The 20,004-nt window shown below is 40.9% G+C and overlaps 2 protein-coding genes across 2 annotated transcripts in view; both read right to left on the bottom strand.

Moving 5' to 3' along the window:
* Positions 1-1,030: 1,030 nt before the first annotated feature.
* acat1 (acetyl-CoA acetyltransferase 1) lies at positions 1,031-11,762 on the bottom strand. The gene is made up of 12 exons (XM_007905623.2): positions 11,633-11,762; positions 9,211-9,258; positions 8,203-8,320; positions 7,517-7,612; positions 7,236-7,336; positions 6,685-6,828; positions 6,015-6,165; positions 4,329-4,424; positions 3,681-3,794; positions 3,166-3,230; positions 2,665-2,822; positions 1,031-1,694 (listed from the first exon to the last, which is right to left on the bottom strand). Exons 1-12 carry the CDS (start codon positions 11,711-11,713, stop codon positions 1,574-1,576), a joined length of 1,293 nt encoding a protein of 430 aa, XP_007903814.1. The 5' UTR covers positions 11,714-11,762; the 3' UTR covers positions 1,031-1,573.
* Positions 11,763-19,126: 7,364 nt separating this feature from the next.
* Positions 19,127-20,004, bottom strand: part of LOC103186531 (cullin-5) — a 38,863-nt gene continuing 37,985 nt past the window's right edge. Inside the window, exon 19 of the mRNA XM_042334310.1 lies at positions 19,127-19,741. Coding sequence (XP_042190244.1) covers positions 19,547-19,741 — 195 coding nt within the window. The 3' untranslated portion in view covers positions 19,127-19,546. The remainder of the gene's footprint in view (positions 19,742-20,004) is intronic.

The following is a 20,004-nucleotide window of genomic DNA, read 5'->3' as shown; positions in this document are numbered from 1 at the left end:
GGACATATGTGCATGCGACCAACAGAAAGGGGAACGGCAAACTAGATGGACCTTTGTAACATAAGAAATGCTGGACGAAAAAAAGACCAAGTGAGACAATCTCTCCCAGTTACAAACTTTCTCAGTGATGAGAGGCTGAGATCAAGCTTCGTGTTGATGAAGAATACACCAGAATAAGAGAAAATATAGTGTTGCAGGTTTGCATTTGGGTTGAATGCAGGGCACTGTATAACTAGGGAGGGTCAAACCCACAGAAAGGGAAAAGCCCTACACCAGTTCAGCTACATTACGTGTGTATTGCGCCTTTCACCTCGGGAGGACATCCCAAAGAGCTGGACAGAGTTTTGGATCCGAGCTGGGGGTCGGGGAGTGTGGAGGGCCGGGGGGGAAGCAGGGCGATCGAAAGCACGGTCGAAGAAGGTCTTGAGGTGGGTCGAAGAAGGCAAGGGACTGTGGGATGGAGTTCCAGAATGGCGGAAGGCCCGCCCGCCAATACTGAGGCAAGCGAGGCGGGGGACGTGAAGCAGGCTGGAGCTCATTGAGCGGAGGGAGCGGGCAGGATTGTAGGGGGTTAGGAGGTCGCAAAGGTAGTGGGGAGCAAGACCATGGAGGGCTTTGAAGGTGAGGAACAAGATCTTGAACTGTATCTTCTGTGATGGGAAGCCAGTGGAGTCAGGCGAGGATGGGGGTGATAGGGTCATGGAGCCTGGTGCGGGAGAGGGCGCAGGCTGCAGAGTTCCATGTTACGATTGGAAAAGAAATACCATTGTAATCGTATCAAACATTCCTTCTGCCAAGATTTAAGCTTATAAAGTAGAGGAAAAAACAGCACATTTCATAAAAAGTTAAATTTTTCTTTCAAATCCTAGAAATGCATTTAATAATCCTGATGTATTTCAGTTTCATCAGTATTTAAAATATAAATGTTCAGAGCTTAATTGAGAATACACTACCTAATGGGTTGATAACATGACCAATGTTAAAGTAACCATTTGCATTAAGCTCAACTAAGCCAAATCCACAATTTCTATTCACAATTGTAATATATTATTTTAGAAAGGAACATTTTAAAGCTCATCCAATGTGTCTAACCAACAGAGTGAAGGGAACCATTTCACAAAATATTTTGTTTGTTTTTAGAAGATCGTGTGTAAACAGGTACTCAAAAATGGGAATTATGTCAAGGTTAACATTATTTTAGAGGCATTAGTTAACCAGCACCAGATAGTTTCTATTTGGTTTAGATGAGTGAAGGAGACTATAATGTCCAAACAGTTTGAATTGGATTAATGCTTTTGAATACTTGTCAGTACAATCAAAAAGTTCATTTAAAAAAANGCCTTTACTCCATACATAATTTTTGTGAGTTTAAAACAGTTTGTAACAGCTGAAATTTTCTGCCCTACAGAAGCAAGCACTGATATAATTTGTAAATTATAGCTAAATTTGTGTAAAAAGTGTTTGATATTGACCATAATTGTTCAGTTATAAAAAGGCATCTTAACCCTTACATTGTGCAGATATGCCACACTGAAATATGAACACCATTTATATGTAAAAACCAGCCAAGATTTTACAAGCGCTGAATTATTATTGAAGAGGCACCACCCCCTCCATTGCAGATGCCAGCCATGCCATACTCCCCAGGCTTCAGATTATAGGTCAAGTGACCAACAATTCTTGCTCCAGACATTCTAGAATAAAAGAAATGGAAAAAAAAAACTCTTTAGAAATGCAATAGTTAACAAATCAATCTTGAATTTCTAAGCATTGTTTAAAAAGATGGAGAGAGTACTTAATCTTCCTTCACTGAACATCACAAAGAATAAAATAACAGCTGAGGTATGTGGTGTGGGATTGTATTATCAGGCTGCAGTTAGTCATGGCAGAAAATGAAGAGTTCTGAACAAATTGTGAAATTGCTTACATTAAAAGAATTACAGCAAGTACTAAGGCAGGCATATATCTTTTAGAGTACACCATTATGAGCTGTAGGAGCATATTTATAGTTTTCCAAACAGCAATTACAAATCTGAGAAGGCACAATCTTGAGCTGAGTGTAGAAAAACATTAAAGAATGTTGAGACATTGTGTATAACACGGAGGGTGCTATATATAAATCAAAATTGTTAATTCATGAACAAAATTGAGTATTCTAAAAATGCAGAGATACTGATCATGGCTCTCTGACTAGGTAATACAGGATTGAAATATAAAGAAATTAAATATTGTAGAATAGACTGCCAGAAAAAGGTTTGAAGACTGTAAGAATTCAGATGAAATACTCTGGGACAATGTGGTTTGTATGATACCAGAAAAAAAATCTAGAAAGCAGCTGAAAAGGGTTGAATAGTGTTGATGGATGTGAGATTACTACTGTCAACTTATGCTCAGACAATACAAAAATTGGAGATTCTTCATAGTTTGTGAAAAGAGTCATCTTGATGCCATGAATTCTTGTCCTTGGCTTTACGTTCTTACCACATAGTCAGAGAAACCTGGTAATCAATTGGAAAACTATGGTACAAGAAAGGAAGACACTTTTGGGATTAAAAATCTCTATGGGACCAGCAAACCATTTCACCAAGTCATGCATGTTTAAAATCTTACAATGTCAAAGTGTTGCTGTGTGAACTAAATTACAAATTTCAACATGACACTTACCCTATAGGGTGTCCCAGAGAGACTGCTCCACCATTGATATTAACTTTTTGGGGATCAATATCTAGCATTTTGATGTTGGCCAAAACCACTACACTGAAAGCTTCATTGATTTCCCACATTGCAATATCTTCTTTCTTTATACCAGTTGCTTTCAAAAGCTGAAATGTTTAAATACATTAAAACAAAATTAGTTGATATCATTTTCTTTTAGTGTTTACAATAACCACTACCACCACAAGTATTGTCCAAACACCTGAACATAAGACAACAATAAGTGAAGTCACCATATTGAACTGGACACTTTATCAATCAATGTATATTAGCATTGGGAATCTAGCCAAGACAAATAAGTTGAAAGTTTTACATGAAACGTATCAAATAAGTCTTTGAAGACACTGGTAAATATGAAAATTGTCCTGTTTAATGTTCATTTTGAAGAAAAAAGTGAACACAGCAATAGAAATGATTAAATACATTTGGTTTTACATGCCATGCGCTTACCTTTGGTGCAGAAAAAGCAGGAGCAATAGGAAAGTCAATAGGCTCAACAGCTGCATCTGCAAATCCTGTGGAAAAAGAAAATGCAAGAAAAGTTTATCCAATGCAAAATGCAAAGCAACTGGTAGCATTATATTTTTACCAGTCATATCCTCCCTCTTCTGTAGTGAAGCGTTTAATATCCACTGTCATCATACAGACATGATTTCTACTCAAATAAAGCACAAGGAAGCACCAGCAATTTAAACGTACCATCATGGAACTGCATTATGAAGACAGAAAAATTTGACTATTTTAGAGATTTGATTTTATAAGGGATGATAACCACTCATGTTGAGTGGACTGCACTGGACAGTTGGAACAAACAAGCATGTGCTAGATTACAATAGTCTTACGGGGTCAGTTAGACTACTCTTATGGTTTCTCTTCAACCAGGCTATTTCCTTCAACTTCATTACAAGTTGTTGTTAGAACAGAAATAAAGTCTGCACAAATTTAACATCTCCCTGGGAGCATACCTACAATCCTTGCCATTGGTGTAACATTTAATCTCTTAGCAGCCTCCGCAGTCATTAGCACCAAAGCAGCTGCTCCATCATTTAAGGTACTGGCATTGGCAGCTGTAACTGTACCTGAAAACACAAAGTCAACAATACACTATATATGAGCTATGTTTTTTATCCAAAAGAACAAAAAACATGGAACGTTCAGTTACACTACAAATAAATGTTTTAAATCAAACGGCTATTTCAAAATCTTTAACTAAATATTTTAACTCTTTCAAGACCATAGATAAATGTGTTTACTAAGCTGTGAGAGCTGCTGAACATCAAGTAAAAATAGTTGATCTAGAATACAGAATATTTTGCGCTAACAGGGGCCTAACTAAAATTTATCCAAAATAGAATTTGCTCCAAACCCACTCCAGTCTGATCTGCGGTCACAATTTGGTATTAAGATTTGAAATCAGAGCAGTGATAAAACTGCTCCTGGCAGTTGCGTAGCTTCACTTGGTTTTCCTTCAACTTCATTACGTGTGAGCTAAAAACTGAAGCAACTGATTCCCAGGAACCAGCTTTCTAAGAGTTAAACACATGATTCAATTCAATACTCTTTACTCGCTTATTCAGCCAAACAACAAAAACTGCTCAGATATCTTTACTTACCATTTTCCTTCTGGAAAACTGCCTTAACCTTTGGTACTTTACTGAAGTCAACACGTTTGAACTCTTCATCCTCGCTGACCACAAGATCTGGTTTGCCTGTGTTGGGAGAAGCAACTGAATAGTTTATATCTTTCAACAAAGGCCACAAAAGTCACGGATATTGTTATCCTAACGTTGATGTGTGATACACACCCCCTTCCCAAACACACAAGTTGATATTATTAAAAGAAAACAGGTCATGAACACAGCTTTGCTGAGCATGGAGGTGGCTGACAGGTACATTTGCTGCCAGCATTTCACTTTCTTGTGTAATTTTCAAAAAGCAAAAATTAACCAGATCAATCTTAAGAATCCAGAGTTTTCTTTGATGGATAAAACAGTATTTTTAAAGTCAGTTTTCAGTCAGTAAAAATAAATGTTCTAAAATGGTATTCTTACTTCCAAAATGAAAGATTGGAGTAGGAAGACAAAGTAGTAAGGCAAGTAAATAACTTATATTAAAAAATCTTAACATAGAAAAAAGGTTATAGCGAATACAAGAGACTAAAAGTAAATTATGATTAAAATATAGAATAGAAAGAATAGCAACAAGTTAAAATTGCTACATTTTATAGTTTAGTTGATCATAGTAATAAGGCTATCCTGTGTGAGCAGTTTAGCGCATATTCCTCTCTTAGATCTATGAAGACCACCTTCATGTGGGTTCCAAATTCGAAGATTTGCTTAGATTAAAAAAAACTATCCTTGTAAGTCATGAAGAATGTGTTTGTAATTTGTAGAAGTCTTAGTTAACATAAATGGCCTAAAACAAAAGATGCTAAATCAGAAAAATAGCCAACCAGGTGCCTATAATAATAATAATCCTTGCATTTGATATAGCGCTTTTCACGTCGGGAGGACGTCCCAAAGCACTTCACAGAACACACTGTAAAGTGAATTGACTGTATATTTGTGGGCGAACGCGGCAGCCAATTGCGCACAGCAATGTCCCACAAACAGTCGTAGATTGAAAATGACCAATTTATTATTGTTTTTGGAGGGATTATTATGTACAGCAACATGCCCTTCAAATTTCCCTCTTTCCCTCTGGGTGAATTACCCAAGCACACCTGGTACCTCCTGATGGCTGAGGCCGAGGTGCAGACGAGGAGGGTAATCAATGACTGAACAGGTTGCCAAGTAAGGGTGGTTGAGGTCAGGACACTGGACTCATTTAAAAAAAAGCAGCCTGATATTGTGATGAGAATACAATTTTACATTTATATAACATCTTTCTTTCACGTTGGGAGGATGTCCCAAGAACAACAAAATGCATTTATATAGTGCCCTTCATACTGGTAGCGTCTCAGAGCGTTTAGAGAGAAGATGGTAGGGTGGGTTTTCTGGAATGATGATTTCAAATGGGCTGAAGGACCTTCTTCATCCAAACCAATCTTGTGATCTTGTGTGAAATTGCTTTGAGAAATTGTAGACATGAATCCACGTCCCATTGCTCTTAATGGTTCATTACTGTTGCAGATTGATGCATTATTTACTTTTTATTTACAGATCTCAGGATTACAATACAAACATGGTAGAGTATCTAGTGGGCAAACATGAACTTTGTGGCCAGGCAATAACTTTGTTGATACAAATGTTCTGAAAGCTTTAAAAGGATGACATTTATCTAAAATCTTACAGAAGTACCTCTTTGTGGAATGCTGACAGCAACCACTTCCTTTGCCATAAGCTTTGAATCCCAAGATGCTTTGCTTCTGGTATATGAACTAATTGCATAAGTATCCTGGTCTTCCCGTGAAATATTAAGCTTCTTTGCAGTATTCTCTGCACAGTTGCCCTGTTACAAAACACAACAATTCTGCATAAGACAAAAAAATTGCTTGTGCCAGCTAAGAAAATGGACAATGGGCAAAACAAGCATTTTGTCTTAAGTAGTTTTCAGCCAAATGACACTGCCCTTAAAGTATGCCTAGTATACAAATCAAAAGGCTAGCTAGTTTGCTCATTTTAATAGTTTTACAACTTGCAACTTAGATGAGCCCATGCCAAAGGATGCCTGGTTCAAGAGCTGAATAACTGTCCAGGAACAAGACTGTGACCTGAGGAATGTTTTACAAATCTACCCATGCCAACAGAAATCATAAATTAAGGTTTAAAATATTGTTTTTTTATTTAAATATACATGTGTATTTTGGCTTCCCAATGAAGAATGTCTTAGCATACTCTATGGAAACACTACCATGGCTTAGAAATTAACTTGTCTTCAAATAATTTTTTTCCTATACATCCTGTATTGACCACTTCCAAATTTACTGGCTATCAATGGACACATGTTTAGAGAACACCTGATACATACCATATGAATTTTGTTGTAGACATCTGTTAATCCATCCTTCACTATCAGGTCTTCCAATTTTACACCTCCATAGCCTGGTGTTTCTCTGCTCATTACAAACGGTACATTAGACATACTCTCCATCCCACCAGCAACCATTACATCCTGTGGAGAAAATGGATTGTAAAAAGTACTGTCGTTTAATACCTAATTATATCAAAGGTCATACAACAGATTTCACAACTTAATTTTGATGCTAGGCAATTTTAGTGTTTTACCCCTTGCATTCACTACGTATTCCTGAGCATTAGACTTGACACACGGCTACTTAAAAAGGGCTGAAAGAAATTTTACATTATGCACCAAATTCCAGATCAATCAACAAGAGACATCGAGTGAAGCAATCTTTTGTTTAAAATTCTCCTCGTCTTAAATAAATTGTTCATTTTTATGAGCCAGGTAAGAGTAGCCTTACCCCCACTCCCCCCCATTAATCCGGCTAGCCAAGTTATTGAACTTTACAGCTAAAACCCAAAGTCACGAGCATCTTAAAATCAACAGGGACTCTGTACCTGATGTCCACACATCAGACTTTGTGCTGCCAACATGATGGATTTCATTCCAGAGGCACAGACCTTGTTGACTGTTGTTGCAGGCGTGGACATTGGCAAACCTGAACCAAGCAAAATATAAATTTTTCACCCCCATCTTAACAAATAAGGAAATACTCTGGTAACTCAATTCTTAGATAATTCACTGCCACAAGATAACTATGGGCTACAGATTTACTTATTAACCAAACAAGCTCTCCACATTCTTGCCCTTGTTTGTTCCAGGTTAACTAGAACATTACCTGCACCAAGGACAGCTTGTCGAGTTGGGGCTTGTCCTTCCCCAGCCTGCAGGACATTGCCCATGTACACTTCCTTCACTTCTTCTGGAGAAATCCCTGTTAAGTTAAAACAAAAGATTATGCAATAAATTCCACATTTTGTTTTCGTTAAACCAAAAGACTAACGTGCAATCTCATGTTTGGGATCCATAAAATCACAACCCGGGTTCTAGTGAGCAGGTAAGATTGCTCATGTGTGCAACCAGTCATTAAGTGTCATCCAGTCAGCGCATTTCCTGTTTTCTACACATGCCATCCTTTGGATGAGATAAAGATACCATTTGTCTCTTCCAGTCAATTTAAAGATCCCACACAACTGTTCAAAAAGAAAAGGGAGTTTTTCCTGGCATCCTGGCCAACAATTCCCCAGATAAAATTGGTCATTCATTTCATGGCTGTTCGTAGAAGATTTGTGTAATCTGGTTGCTAGGTTCGCCTCCATAATAGATACTCCACTTTTCAGTAAATTCTTGTGAAGAGCTTTGAGCCATTCTTCTTTTCAAAAGGCGCTATATCAATCGGATTTCAATTTACCCAGCTCCTTACATGTGGGGAGGACATCCCAAAGAATTTGACACTGCTGGCTGTGGACCTGAGCTGGGGTAAGAGCCAAACCATTATATGATGAACAAATTATATACTCATACCTGCTCTTTCAATGGCAGCTTTTATTGCAATTGAGCCAAGCTTTGTGGCCGGTAACGCAGAAAGGCATCCCCTGAATGATCCAATCGGAGTCCTGGCCGCACTAACAATGACCACTTCCTAAATATTGAAATCAGACATTAATAACAAACATCCAAATGAAGATTAAATTGTACAGTATATGTTTAAACATTGCAGATGCACCACAAATCTGTACTTTGGGTTTGATATCTGCATTAAAAATCAAAACCTATTAGCAGAAACCAGAGTAGTTGCCTACAAGTACAGTCACCTACTTATTGATAACAATTTCCTGTGAAGTGCTTGGAGGTGTTACAATATTATACGCACTAGACCAAACATAAGTTTTATTTGTTTCCATGAAATAATTTCCATTAGGCAAAATCCACCAGTATATATATGTAAGAGTATGCATAAAATCATTTTGTATTAAGTAAAATGTCTGTCTGGTAAATTAAGTTAGTTTAGAACTCTTTAGCAGGCAAGAAAATGGCAACGTGGAATAAGTTAGAATATTGCATATGTGCAGGGAATTCCAGATCAGTTCCATATGCTATTACAATATAATAGTTAAATACCACAGTATAATACAACTATAACACAGCACTCAACACCTGGTGCTGAGTAAGCCTAGTATGTGGCATTGCACGTGGACCTTGAGAACATCAAACTGTCCTTTGAAGGTCCTCCTACCACGCTGAAGGGAGATGTTCATCAGATGGCTGATGAGGAAACTCTGAGGCTTGGGGTGACAGCTGCTGCTCAAACTCTTCACTTCCAATTGGAGGAACTGTCGCTCAATGGGAAGGGATTGGTGCTTGAGTTGTTGGCAGGAAGATGAAGATAGTATGGATTTTAAAATAGATTTTTTTTTAAACTATAAAGAGAATATTGTCTGTCCTTGACTTTTTTTTTCCTACCAACATACAGTCTATATTGTCAAAGATATCTTCCAAAGACCTTTAACACTAATTGTCGTATTAACTTACATTTAACGAAGGGCCAGATGAATATCCTCGGTACCTACAATTTGCAGCCTGTGAATAAAAGAGCGTACAATTCATTAAAGGAAACTATAAACTAAAGTTATAAATCAAAATAAAAAGTTAAGTATACAGTGAGTTGGCTTCATTTTGCGATGCACCCAGTGACACAGAGTCACTAAAGCAGTTTAAATTTGTATGGCAGACATCAAGGCATGTCCTTATATGAAAGGCATTATATAAATTATTCTATATAAAATCCAAATAATTGAACAGTGGATTGACATTTTTAACAGTTGGATATTGTTTCTGGAGTCTCATTTTAATCCCTGAGTACTGATTTCAGAAGTAGATAAATAAAAATCACCATTTGTTTAGTTTATTTTTTAAAAATTGTTAAAGCTCCCTTAGAAACAAATTTCTAAGAGGATTTAATTTTTGATTACAACATTTTCTCACTAAAGATCAATTAGGATGTAAGCAACATACACTACATTGTTCCCAGTAACATTTCTGAATGCCAATGCCGGTCAACACACTGTAATCATCTGTTGCAACACTCTAAATAGACCAAAAATAAACATGGAGCCACAGTTTCACTTTGCTCAAAGTACACTAAACCAAATGAACCACTAATCAGATTACCCACAAGTTCAATGAGATCAGTTGGTTCAAGAACAGTGTGCGAAAGATGCTGTGTAAGAAGAATGGAGATGACCGCATAGTTTGTTGAAACAAACTTAATGAAAATGCAACAGTGTTTTTTTAAGGTTTGTGTGGAATTAGCAAAACAAAATCAGTAAATTTAGGTTATGGGTGAGGACTACATTACAATGCATCTTTATACTGGTCACAAGCTATGAAAATGTAAAAACAAATGTACGTTAGGATTAAGTGCTTTGAGACATTTGACATCAGGCACTTTAAAAATGTAAATTCTCTCCAGAAAATATGAGCAAGAGACCCAGTTCAACTTGCACCTTCCAACCTCTCACCCTCTTCACAGTCTGTGCCAAACTCCTGCCTCTGGGATGCTACCAATCAATCTGAATGCCTTTGTGTGTGCGCAGTCAAAACACTTTAAGCATTAGTACGGATCTGTTAAACATAACTCATTCGACCTGGAATAACTCATTTTACTTTAAAACTGCAGTTTGTTTTTGAAGCAATCGCCCTTTTAAAAACATACACGAAAGCATTTGGTACGTTTCCGAATCGCTTAATACTCTGCAGCCGTGAATCTCGCCGTACTTCAAATAAGTAAAACAAGTGAATTAATAATAAATTTGGTCGCTTCAATCCACGGCCGTTTGTGGGACACCGCTGTGCGCAATTGGCTGCTGCTGCGTTTCGCCCACAAAATACACGGGTCAACTCACTTGACAGTGTATTCTGTGAAGCGCTTTTGAGACGTCTCGAGGACGTGATAAGGCGCTATATCAAATGCAAAGATCATTATTATTATTAATAATTATTATTATTATAACTTCTCCACAGTGTCAGCGGAGAGAACAACAACAACTACTTGCATTTATATCGCACCTTTCACATTGGGAGGTCGCAATCTGCTGCAGCTGTAACCTGGGTTTTGGGGGGGGTGAAGGATTTTGGAGCGAATACAACCTCCAGTCCATAACCCGGGGACACAGCCCGGGGTCGGGGTCACAGCCCGGGGACACAGCCCGGGGTCGGGGACACAGCCCGGGGTCGGGGACACAGCCCGGGGTCGGGGTCACAGCCCGGGGTCGGGGACACAGCCCGGGGTCGGGGACACAGCCCGGGGTCGGGGACACAGCCCGGGGTCACAGCCCGGGGTCACAGCCCGGGGTCGGGGACACAGCCCGGGGTCGGGGACACAGCCCGGGGTCGGGGACACAGCCCGGGGTCGGGGACACAGCCCGGGGTCGGGGACACAGCCCGGGGTCGGGGACACAGCCCGGGGTCGGGGACACAGCCCGGGGTCGGGGTCACAGCCCGGGGTCGGGGTCACGGCCCGGGGTCGGGGACACGGCCCGGGGTCGGGGACACGGCCCGGGGTCGGGGTCACAGCCCGGGGTCGGGGTCACGGCCCGGGGTCGGGGTCACGGCCCGGGGCCGGGGACACAGCCCGGGGTCGGGGTCACAGCCCGGGGTCGCGGACACGGCCCGGGGTCGCGGACACGGCCCGGGGTCGGGGTCACAGCCCGGGGTCGGGGTCACAGCCCAGGGTCGGGGACACGGCCCGGGGTCGGGGACACGGCCCGGGGTCGGGGACACAGCCCGGGGTCGGGGACACAGCCCGGGGTCGGGGACACAGCCCGGGGTCGGGGACACAGCCCGGGGACGCCGCTGCCCCACACCCCGGGCTGCGGGTGGTATGGCTCCGGGGAGGGCAGAGATGACCGAAGGTGCGGTGGAAGAGGTCCGGCCTCCCGAAGCGCTAACTCACCAGCGGCCCCAGGACCCCCCCGGGCCTGGCCTGAGAGTGGGAACGCCATCCCCTCAGCAGCGAGTACCGAGCGGCCGCCATCGTCCCCGCTTCACCTTCAGCTGACAGCCGCGCCGCCGCAGCGCCAATAGGAGACCGGCATACTCACTGTCCAATCAGGTGCTTGGGTCAAAGGATCAATGGCGGGCCAGGCGATGACGCCGCCCAATCAAAAGCTGCTCCCAACGACCAATAGCAGGTCAGGGCGCGGCCTGGTCAGCCGGAGAGCAGCCAGAGCACCAATGGGAGAGAAGGTATTTCGCCGTCCAATCAGAGCAGACGGGAGGCGGGGCCGCGCCCGAGCACGTGGCCCGCCTGGGCACTGGGTGTCAATCAGGCAGAGCGTCAGCCCAGAGCAGCGCCACGTGGTGTGTTGCTGACACTGTGACACCTGCTCCAGCCCTCACTCAGCAAAGTCATTGGGTCTCTCCTCTGGCTCTCCCTCTCCCGGTACATCGAGATTCTTCCCCAGTGCCAGCGGCCGCTTAGTTTATTTTATTTTGTTCGTCCGCAAAAAATACAATCAACAACAACAACAAGATTCCATTTATAAAGCACCTTTCACGTCAGGAGGACGTCCCAAGGCGCTGCACAGTTGGGTCATGACCCGAGCAGGGGGGAAATGGTCAGGGTGAGGGGAGGGAAGGGAGGGAGCGAGGAGGGGGAAATGGTCAGGGTGAGGGGAGGGAAGGGAGGGAGCGAGGAGGGGGGAAATGGTGAGGGGAGGGAAGGGAGGGAGCAAGGAGGGGGAAGAGAGTCGAGAGGGGAGCTGAAGGCTCGGTCAAAGAGAATCAATTCACAGGACAAAGCCCTCCCTCCACGGTCTTGCTCCCCGCGACCTCTCCGTCCTCCTAACCCCATATCAGCCTTCAGGTCTCCCGCCCTTCCCACCCCACCATTGGTGGTTGGGCATTCAGCATCTACAGACATGAGGGGTCAACTTCCACATGTGTACGGATGGCACCCAACTCTACCTCTCTGCGTCCACCCGCGATTCCAAGACCACGGCTGTCCTGACAGAATGTCTGTCAGACATCAATTCCTGGATGACAACTAACTTTCTTCAGTTGAACGTCAACAAGACCGAGGCTCTCCGGATTGGCTCCCGTCAGCGCCCCCGCACCTCGGGTGCTGACAACATCACTATCCATGGTTGCACACTCCACCTTACCAGGCAGTCCGGAACCTTGGCGTCTTGTTTGATCCTCAATTATTCTTCCTACCCCATATCTGTGCCATGTCCCGCTCTGCCTTCACCCACCTCCGCAACATCGCCCGACTCCCCCACTGTCATACACCGCAGGCCGCCGAAACCTTTATACACGCCTTCATTACTTCAAGGCTCGACTATGCAAACTCACTGCTTGTCGGTCTCCCCAACTCCTCGCTCCGTAGGCTGCAGATCATCCAGAACTCTGCAGCCTGTGTCCTCTCCCACACCAGGCTCTTACCTCCATCCAATAATCCCTCCAAAACAAAATAATAATAAATTGGTCATTTTCAATCCACAACTGTTTGTGGGACACTGCTGTGCGCAATTGGCTGCCGCATTTTGCCCACAAATATACGGTCAATTCACTTTACAGTCTATTCTGTGAAGCTCTTTGAGACGTCGAGAAGACATGAAAAGCGCTATATTAAATGCAAGGATTATTATTATCATTATTATTATCCTCACTCGATTCCACTGGGTTCCCATTACACAGAGGATACAGTTCAAAATCCTGGTCCTCACCTTCAAAGCCCTCCATGGCCTTGCTCCCCCCTACATCTGCAACCTTCTAACTGCCTACCAACCTGCCCATTCTCTCTGCTCTTCAAGCTCTGGCTGAATCATGTGTCCCGTGCCTTTCCCGCCCCACCATTGGCAGGCAGGCTTTCTGCCACTCTGCCCCCTCCCTCTGGAACTCGAGCCCACAGTCAACAACAACAACTTGGATTTATATAGCGCCCTCCATGCCGGACGGCTTCACCCCCTCCCTTGCCTCCTTTAAGACCTGTGTCAAGACCCTCATCTTCAACCGTGCCTTCGCTCATCTTCCTTCCCCCCTTGCTCTTCACCCTCCCCAAATCCAACACCCAGTTCGGGTCCGAAACACTGATAGTCCAGCATCTTGCGACGTACTCCCGCCATCAAAGGCGCAATACAAATGTAATTTTGTTGTTGTTGTAAGTCACATCTAAAGACCTCTTTGACCGTGCCATCGGCCACCCTCCCACCTCCACCACCCCTGCCTTCCAACCCTCCTGACCCCAACTCCCAGCTCGGATCCAAAAACTGTCCAGCACCCTGGGAGGTCTTTCCGATGTGAAGGGTGCTATACAAGTGTAATTTGTTGTTGTTGTGAAGAGCTTTGAGATGTGATAAGGTGCTATATCAAATGCAAGGATTACTATTACAATATTATTTACTTTCCAGTGCCAGGCAGTAGATCTAAAATTAATCCACCACCTTGCAATAAAATAAAACTGCATACAATACTACAAAACTTCATTGGTTGTTTGTGGCACATTACAAATTAGCTGCCCAGTGCGCCCACAAAACAGTTACTCCCCTTTACAGTAAATTCTTTGAAGCACTTGGGCACATCCCTACATGAAAGTGCTATACCAAATGCAATTATTATTAATAAAACCTGCTGTATTCTATAATACTTTATATGCTGTAATACTGCAGCCCATAATATTTTAATGGACATTATCGTTATTAAATCACAACTTCCATTAGGAATGGCAAACCACTTTAATAAGCTCATACATTTTGCCCACAAAATATAGTCAATTTACTTTACAGTATATTCTGTGAAGCGCTTTGAGACGTCTCAACGACGTGATAAGGCGTTATAAGAGATTCAAGGATTATTATTAATACAAGTTAAGTATTTTCAGACTTTAATATTACAAATGAATTTATGTTGCTCTCAACAGCATTCCAAGAGCAATAAAAAGGCAGTCTAATGTTTAGTGCTGCAGACAATCACCACAGAAGTTTCTGATCCACACCAGACAATAAGGTGTCAAGTAGATACTGATACAGCGCCTTGGAATGAACCGCTATACAAATGTAATTTGTTGTTGTTGATACAAGGAAAATTGGCTGCCAACTCACTGTAGTACACTTCTCTGAAAGTCCTAGTTACCAAGTCCAGACAAGCAACACATTAATCCATGTAGTTGCAAAATTGACATTGAACTCACCATCATATTACTGCATCATAACAATTAGTGGAAATTGAACTAGATGAGGTAAATTCAATCTTTTGTTCTCCGTTCCTACCCCCCATTGATTTTGATTAGCTTGCTTAATACTGGTGTCCGTAACATTTTTCTTTTAATCTGCAACTGCACCGTAGAGTCCTAAGGTTAACATTGCTGGTTATATAAAACGCACATTGAGATTTTATATTGCACTTTTATTTTGCTGGAAAATAAATTATGCAACTTAAAAAATAAAAATTCAAAAAATAATGTAGTACATCAAAATAGTTTGATCAGGCTGCTATGTAGAAACTGCTACCATTCAAAAATTGTACAGCATCATAACCTTGGTATGTAGTGGCACACATTCAACTTTATATTAATTGTTGATAAGGTAAAACCTATCAATTCAACTTAGCGCAACACTCCAGGCTTGACTTATAGTGTATATTACAAGAAAGCTTCTTAAGTCCTCAAGATCTTACAATGATATGTAAATATGAAACAGTTCATATGTATAACTAGGGTAACAACTGTTACAATTTATTGGTGACCTAACACGCACAGATCTATATGTAATTTCATCTGTGTAAGTCCAAGTTGTTTCAACATCTTGTGTACAATAAATCTGCACAAATGAGTAAAAACGTATACCTAACATAATGAAACAAACTTTTAGTCTCTGCAGTTGCTATACTTTTTTTTAAAAAAGGTCATTTCTTGAGTAATACAAACAATTAAATCCAAACAACAACAACAACAACAACAACAACAACAAGATTCCATTTATAGAGCGCCTTTCACGTCAGGAGTACGTCCCAAGGCGCTGCACAGTTGGGTCATGACCCGAGCAGGGGGGAAATGGTCAGGGTGAGGGGAGGGAAGGGAGGGAGAGAGGAGGGGGGAAATGGTCAGGGTGAGGGGAGGGAAGGGAGGGAGGGAGCGAGGAGGGGGGGGAGAGTCGAGAGGGGAGCTGAAGGCACGGTCAAAGAGAAAGGTTTTGAGACCGGCCTTGAAGGGGGGAGGGGGGGAAGCAAGGCGAAGGCACTGGGGGATGGAGTTCCAGAGCCTCGGGGCTGAGAGGCTGAAGGCCCGACCACCGATAGTAGGGCGGTTGGGGCGGGGGACGTGGAGCAGACTTCAATAATACGCTGAAGAATTTGTGAAATAGTCTAACTAGTTATTCAACAAATTCAACCATTTTAATTTACACAAGTTACAATAATAGTTTCATCTTTTGTCTTTTTTTTTAAAATGGGGGAAAAAAAGTAGTCTCAAACCACGCTCAATCACTAATGCTGCAGAGTAAAAGAACACATTTGACAGTTCATACAAATATAAGAAATTAAAAGATTCTGTGGACACAAGGAGAAATGGAAGACTTCATAATGTAATTTTAATGTCCATTGTCATTAAATTGCAGGATTTGGATAAAACAATTTCTATTAAGCCATACAATTCTAAATTGTTGACCAATTCCGTATAAAAAGATTATTTTTCTTCCATTCGAATAAAAGTAGTAATCATTTCCACATGTGTTCTCTACCAGGCAGTGTTGAAGTAAGATCTACACACACACTTTATTTAATGAAGTGAAATTCTGTATGTGCATATATATGGAGCATGCTTTCTGGGGCGTTCATAGTGCATGTAATTCATTTTTATATACCAAGTTATTACTCTGTAGTAAATCACAATAATCTGGTCACATAATTTAAGTTTTCCCTTTTATTAAAATATTTATTCAACTGCCCCAGATCATTGTGATTAGTTATAAGAACAAGCACTAGCTTCGCCCCCATTCTGCATTTGGTGTGCAATCAGGAAGAATTGAATCAGTGTTACCAGGGGTAAACTTTTCAATTTGTACACTCGCTGACAACAGTACTAAACAAAAATGGATCAGCAAAAATATCCATCCCCCTTTCTATCCTTGTTCCTTTTCCTAGACTAATACATTTCTTAGTCACACAATTGCTTACCTTAGCACACAAGATTGGCTTATTGATGACTAAGAATTGATCATTCTCTTATTCAACCACTGTTTATACCAACACATTTTACATTAAAACATTCCCTTTTTAAAAATAAGTCTGTGCATACATATTAATGAAAACACAAGGCTGTAAAGCAGTTTCTTTATTTTACCACCCATAAATAGTGGGGCTGCAAATTTTGCAGAAGAGGGAGAACTGTGCATAGGGTATGTAAATATCACTTGTATAAAGCTTCCTTACACATATTGCAGTAATTTTAGAAACTAGTAGTTAGTCAGATTCTTAACCACCATTTTAAATGCAATTTTAGTGATCAAGAGATTTATCAATTACTCTTTGCAATTAAGATGCAGCATTGTGTAAATTTACACCCAAAAGCTGTTTGGCAGCTCAGTGTCAATGATGCATTTGATGCCAGTTAATTGCCGTTGCTTTTGTTTGAATCTGCAATGTACGAGAGACCTAAAATGAATGGAATTCAAAATCTGAACAAATTGAATTTTAAAATTACATTTTAGCATTAATAACTTCCTCTCATCTTGTTTCTCCTCCCATTGATGGGATGGACACCTGCTACGCAGAATATATAGTTTGGTGAGTTCCAAACTGACCATGACTTTAATTATAATAGAAAACTTCTAATAGGAATATCTGAAACTACAAAATTGTACAGTACCAACGTCTGATTTGAATGAATTTGGCTCTCCCCCTCTTGAATGAATCTCTGTTGTCACTGCTATCCTCCACATTTCAGAGAGCAGCACCATCCAGATTTTGCCAAAGTTATTGGCATTGCATCTCTACAGACAAGTCATCAGGAAGGGAAGGTGCGATTTCAGAGACAGCTTTCCCTCCCTCTTGCAAAACTAAGATGGATAAACACAGGGATAAACACGGTGGAAATACAGCCAGTTCTGGGGACTCGGGACTATGTTCATTATATGGATCAGATTAAGAGACTCCCTCACTATGATGTATAGTTGAAATTGCTTTTTAATTAAAGAAACTGACAAAATAATAATAATCCTTCCATTTGATATAGTGCCTTATCACGTCGTCGAAACGTCTCAAAGCACTTCATACAATATACTGTAAAATGAATTGACTGTATATTTTGTGGCAAAAAACGGCAGACAGTTGCACACAGCAGTGTCCCACAAACAGTCATGGATTGAGTGACCAAATTATTATTAATGTGACTGAAGCCACACACAGCTGCTTTAGGAAAATTGGGTGCTTGACATTTTCAAGGGTTTCTTGTGGCAGAGAGTATTGAAGACAATGTCTGCAGACACAAGATTTAAAATAAAAAAAGTCAACAGTGCCATATGCACATATAAGGGTTGATGCCAACTATAGTTTTTTTATTTAGAAAGGGCCAAAATTTTGGGAAAGATGACCTAACTTTAAAAAACAGTCAAAATCCTGCACGTAATTATCAACTAATTCTGTATAGGAACTGTGTAGCTGCAAGACTTATAATGCAAACATTGTTTTCTTAAAAACAGACCATTTACAGTAGAAAATGTGTATTTACTGTAAGTGATGAAAATTGGGACTAAGCTCTCAGTTAATTCATAACAGCATTAAATGTCATTAACAATATGACCACAATGTTGCCTTTTTTGATGTGAGAAGCACTATGAAGCAAACATTTTGACACCTTAATAATTATGCTCTCTCTCTCCACTGACCTGCCCTTCCCTCCCCCACACCATACACATTTTCTTATATTTCTCCCCATGTGAACTTTTGCCTGGAAAGCAAGGAAGTCGGAACAAAAGCAGGGTACGCATTTCTCCACAGCCATCGTCAACATCGCTGTGATCAATCAACAGGATTGCATGCAATAAGGTGAAACGTACAATAGCTTTTATACTTTTTCTCCTTTCCTCCAGACTGGTTGGAAAATTTCTGCAAATTCAAGGCACTCCACCTGTAACCTGGTAGAGAACTGAAGTAAATTATTCCAGAGGCAATATGGTTATTTGAGGGGCAGGTAACCATCCCTTGGATTTTCCTTCCAAACAACTTGTCAGAAAGCCAATGTGGACTCATTTTAATATCTCCACATTTCTGCACCATCAGCTCAACAATGCACCACTTAACACCATTCACCAAAACTACAGTTATGGCAACATTTTCAAGTTTGTAATATGTTTTTTCAAAAAGAAATCAGACCAGGTCAATGAGCACTAAACGATAGAACCCGGTTCATCCAGGAAAAAGTGAAAGTGCTAGTCCTAATACTTTTTTTTTCTTTTTAATACAAAACCAAGTTTTGAATATTTTCCCAGTGCATGAAAATGTAAGTGTCTATATTCACTGATACAGGTATCGGTGGGAAGAAAAAGTGTATATGCAATCGTGGGACAAGAACAGAATGAGTGAAAAACAGGACTAAAGCTACGAAGAAAGCACAGCAGGCTCTGATGAATGCAGAACTCCCACAAAACAGCATGCTGTCAAAAGTGAGCTACACAAATGCAGGTAACAACATGCTAAAGTGGATGAAACTGGCAAATATTGTCCGGCTGTAGTAAGGTAAGGCAGGGATGTAATATTTATGCAACTGAATACATTTTTGAAGTGTAGTCACTCTTCAGCCACTACTTGCAAAGTCTGCAGGGACAAAACTGGATTCAACCCAAAGTTTGGCACTGTCCTTGTATGCCATCAATTATGCCATGTAAATGAAAGTGTTTATGTCCGACTCATCCCTTCTAATATACTTGTGCTCTATCAGCCATTCAATTTGTTCTTTGATCATTTTTTTCTGTGGCAAAAACATGTTTTTTAGTATTTCTACAAGTTCTGTCTGAAGTTGAGCATTTGTGATTTTCTTTCGCATCTTCATGATTTGTATGATGGCCTCCTGAAAACAAGAAAATAAAGAGAAATGAAACATCAATCTGTCCATAATACAGGATTATTTCAATTTTATATGCTGTAAATTCAATTTTTTTTAAGTAAGCAAGGAGGGTTTAGGTTTTAATTTAAAAAGACTAGGTTAGTTATCAAGCTAGGTTGTTGTAGTTTAAAATTTGGGAGATCTTACATTATTCTACTCCATTCTTTTGCTAAACGCAAACGTGCAAAATCTAATCATAAAGTTAATAGCATTTTGAAGATCACAAA

This window comes from Callorhinchus milii, unplaced genomic scaffold, assembly GCF_018977255.1.
Source record: "Callorhinchus milii isolate IMCB2004 unplaced genomic scaffold, IMCB_Cmil_1.0 Scaffold4, whole genome shotgun sequence".
Classification (NCBI taxonomy): Eukaryota; Metazoa; Chordata; class Chondrichthyes; order Chimaeriformes; family Callorhinchidae; genus Callorhinchus; species Callorhinchus milii.
The sequence above is the reverse complement of the archived record's forward strand: the minus strand, read 5'-3'. Positions and strand labels throughout refer to the sequence as shown.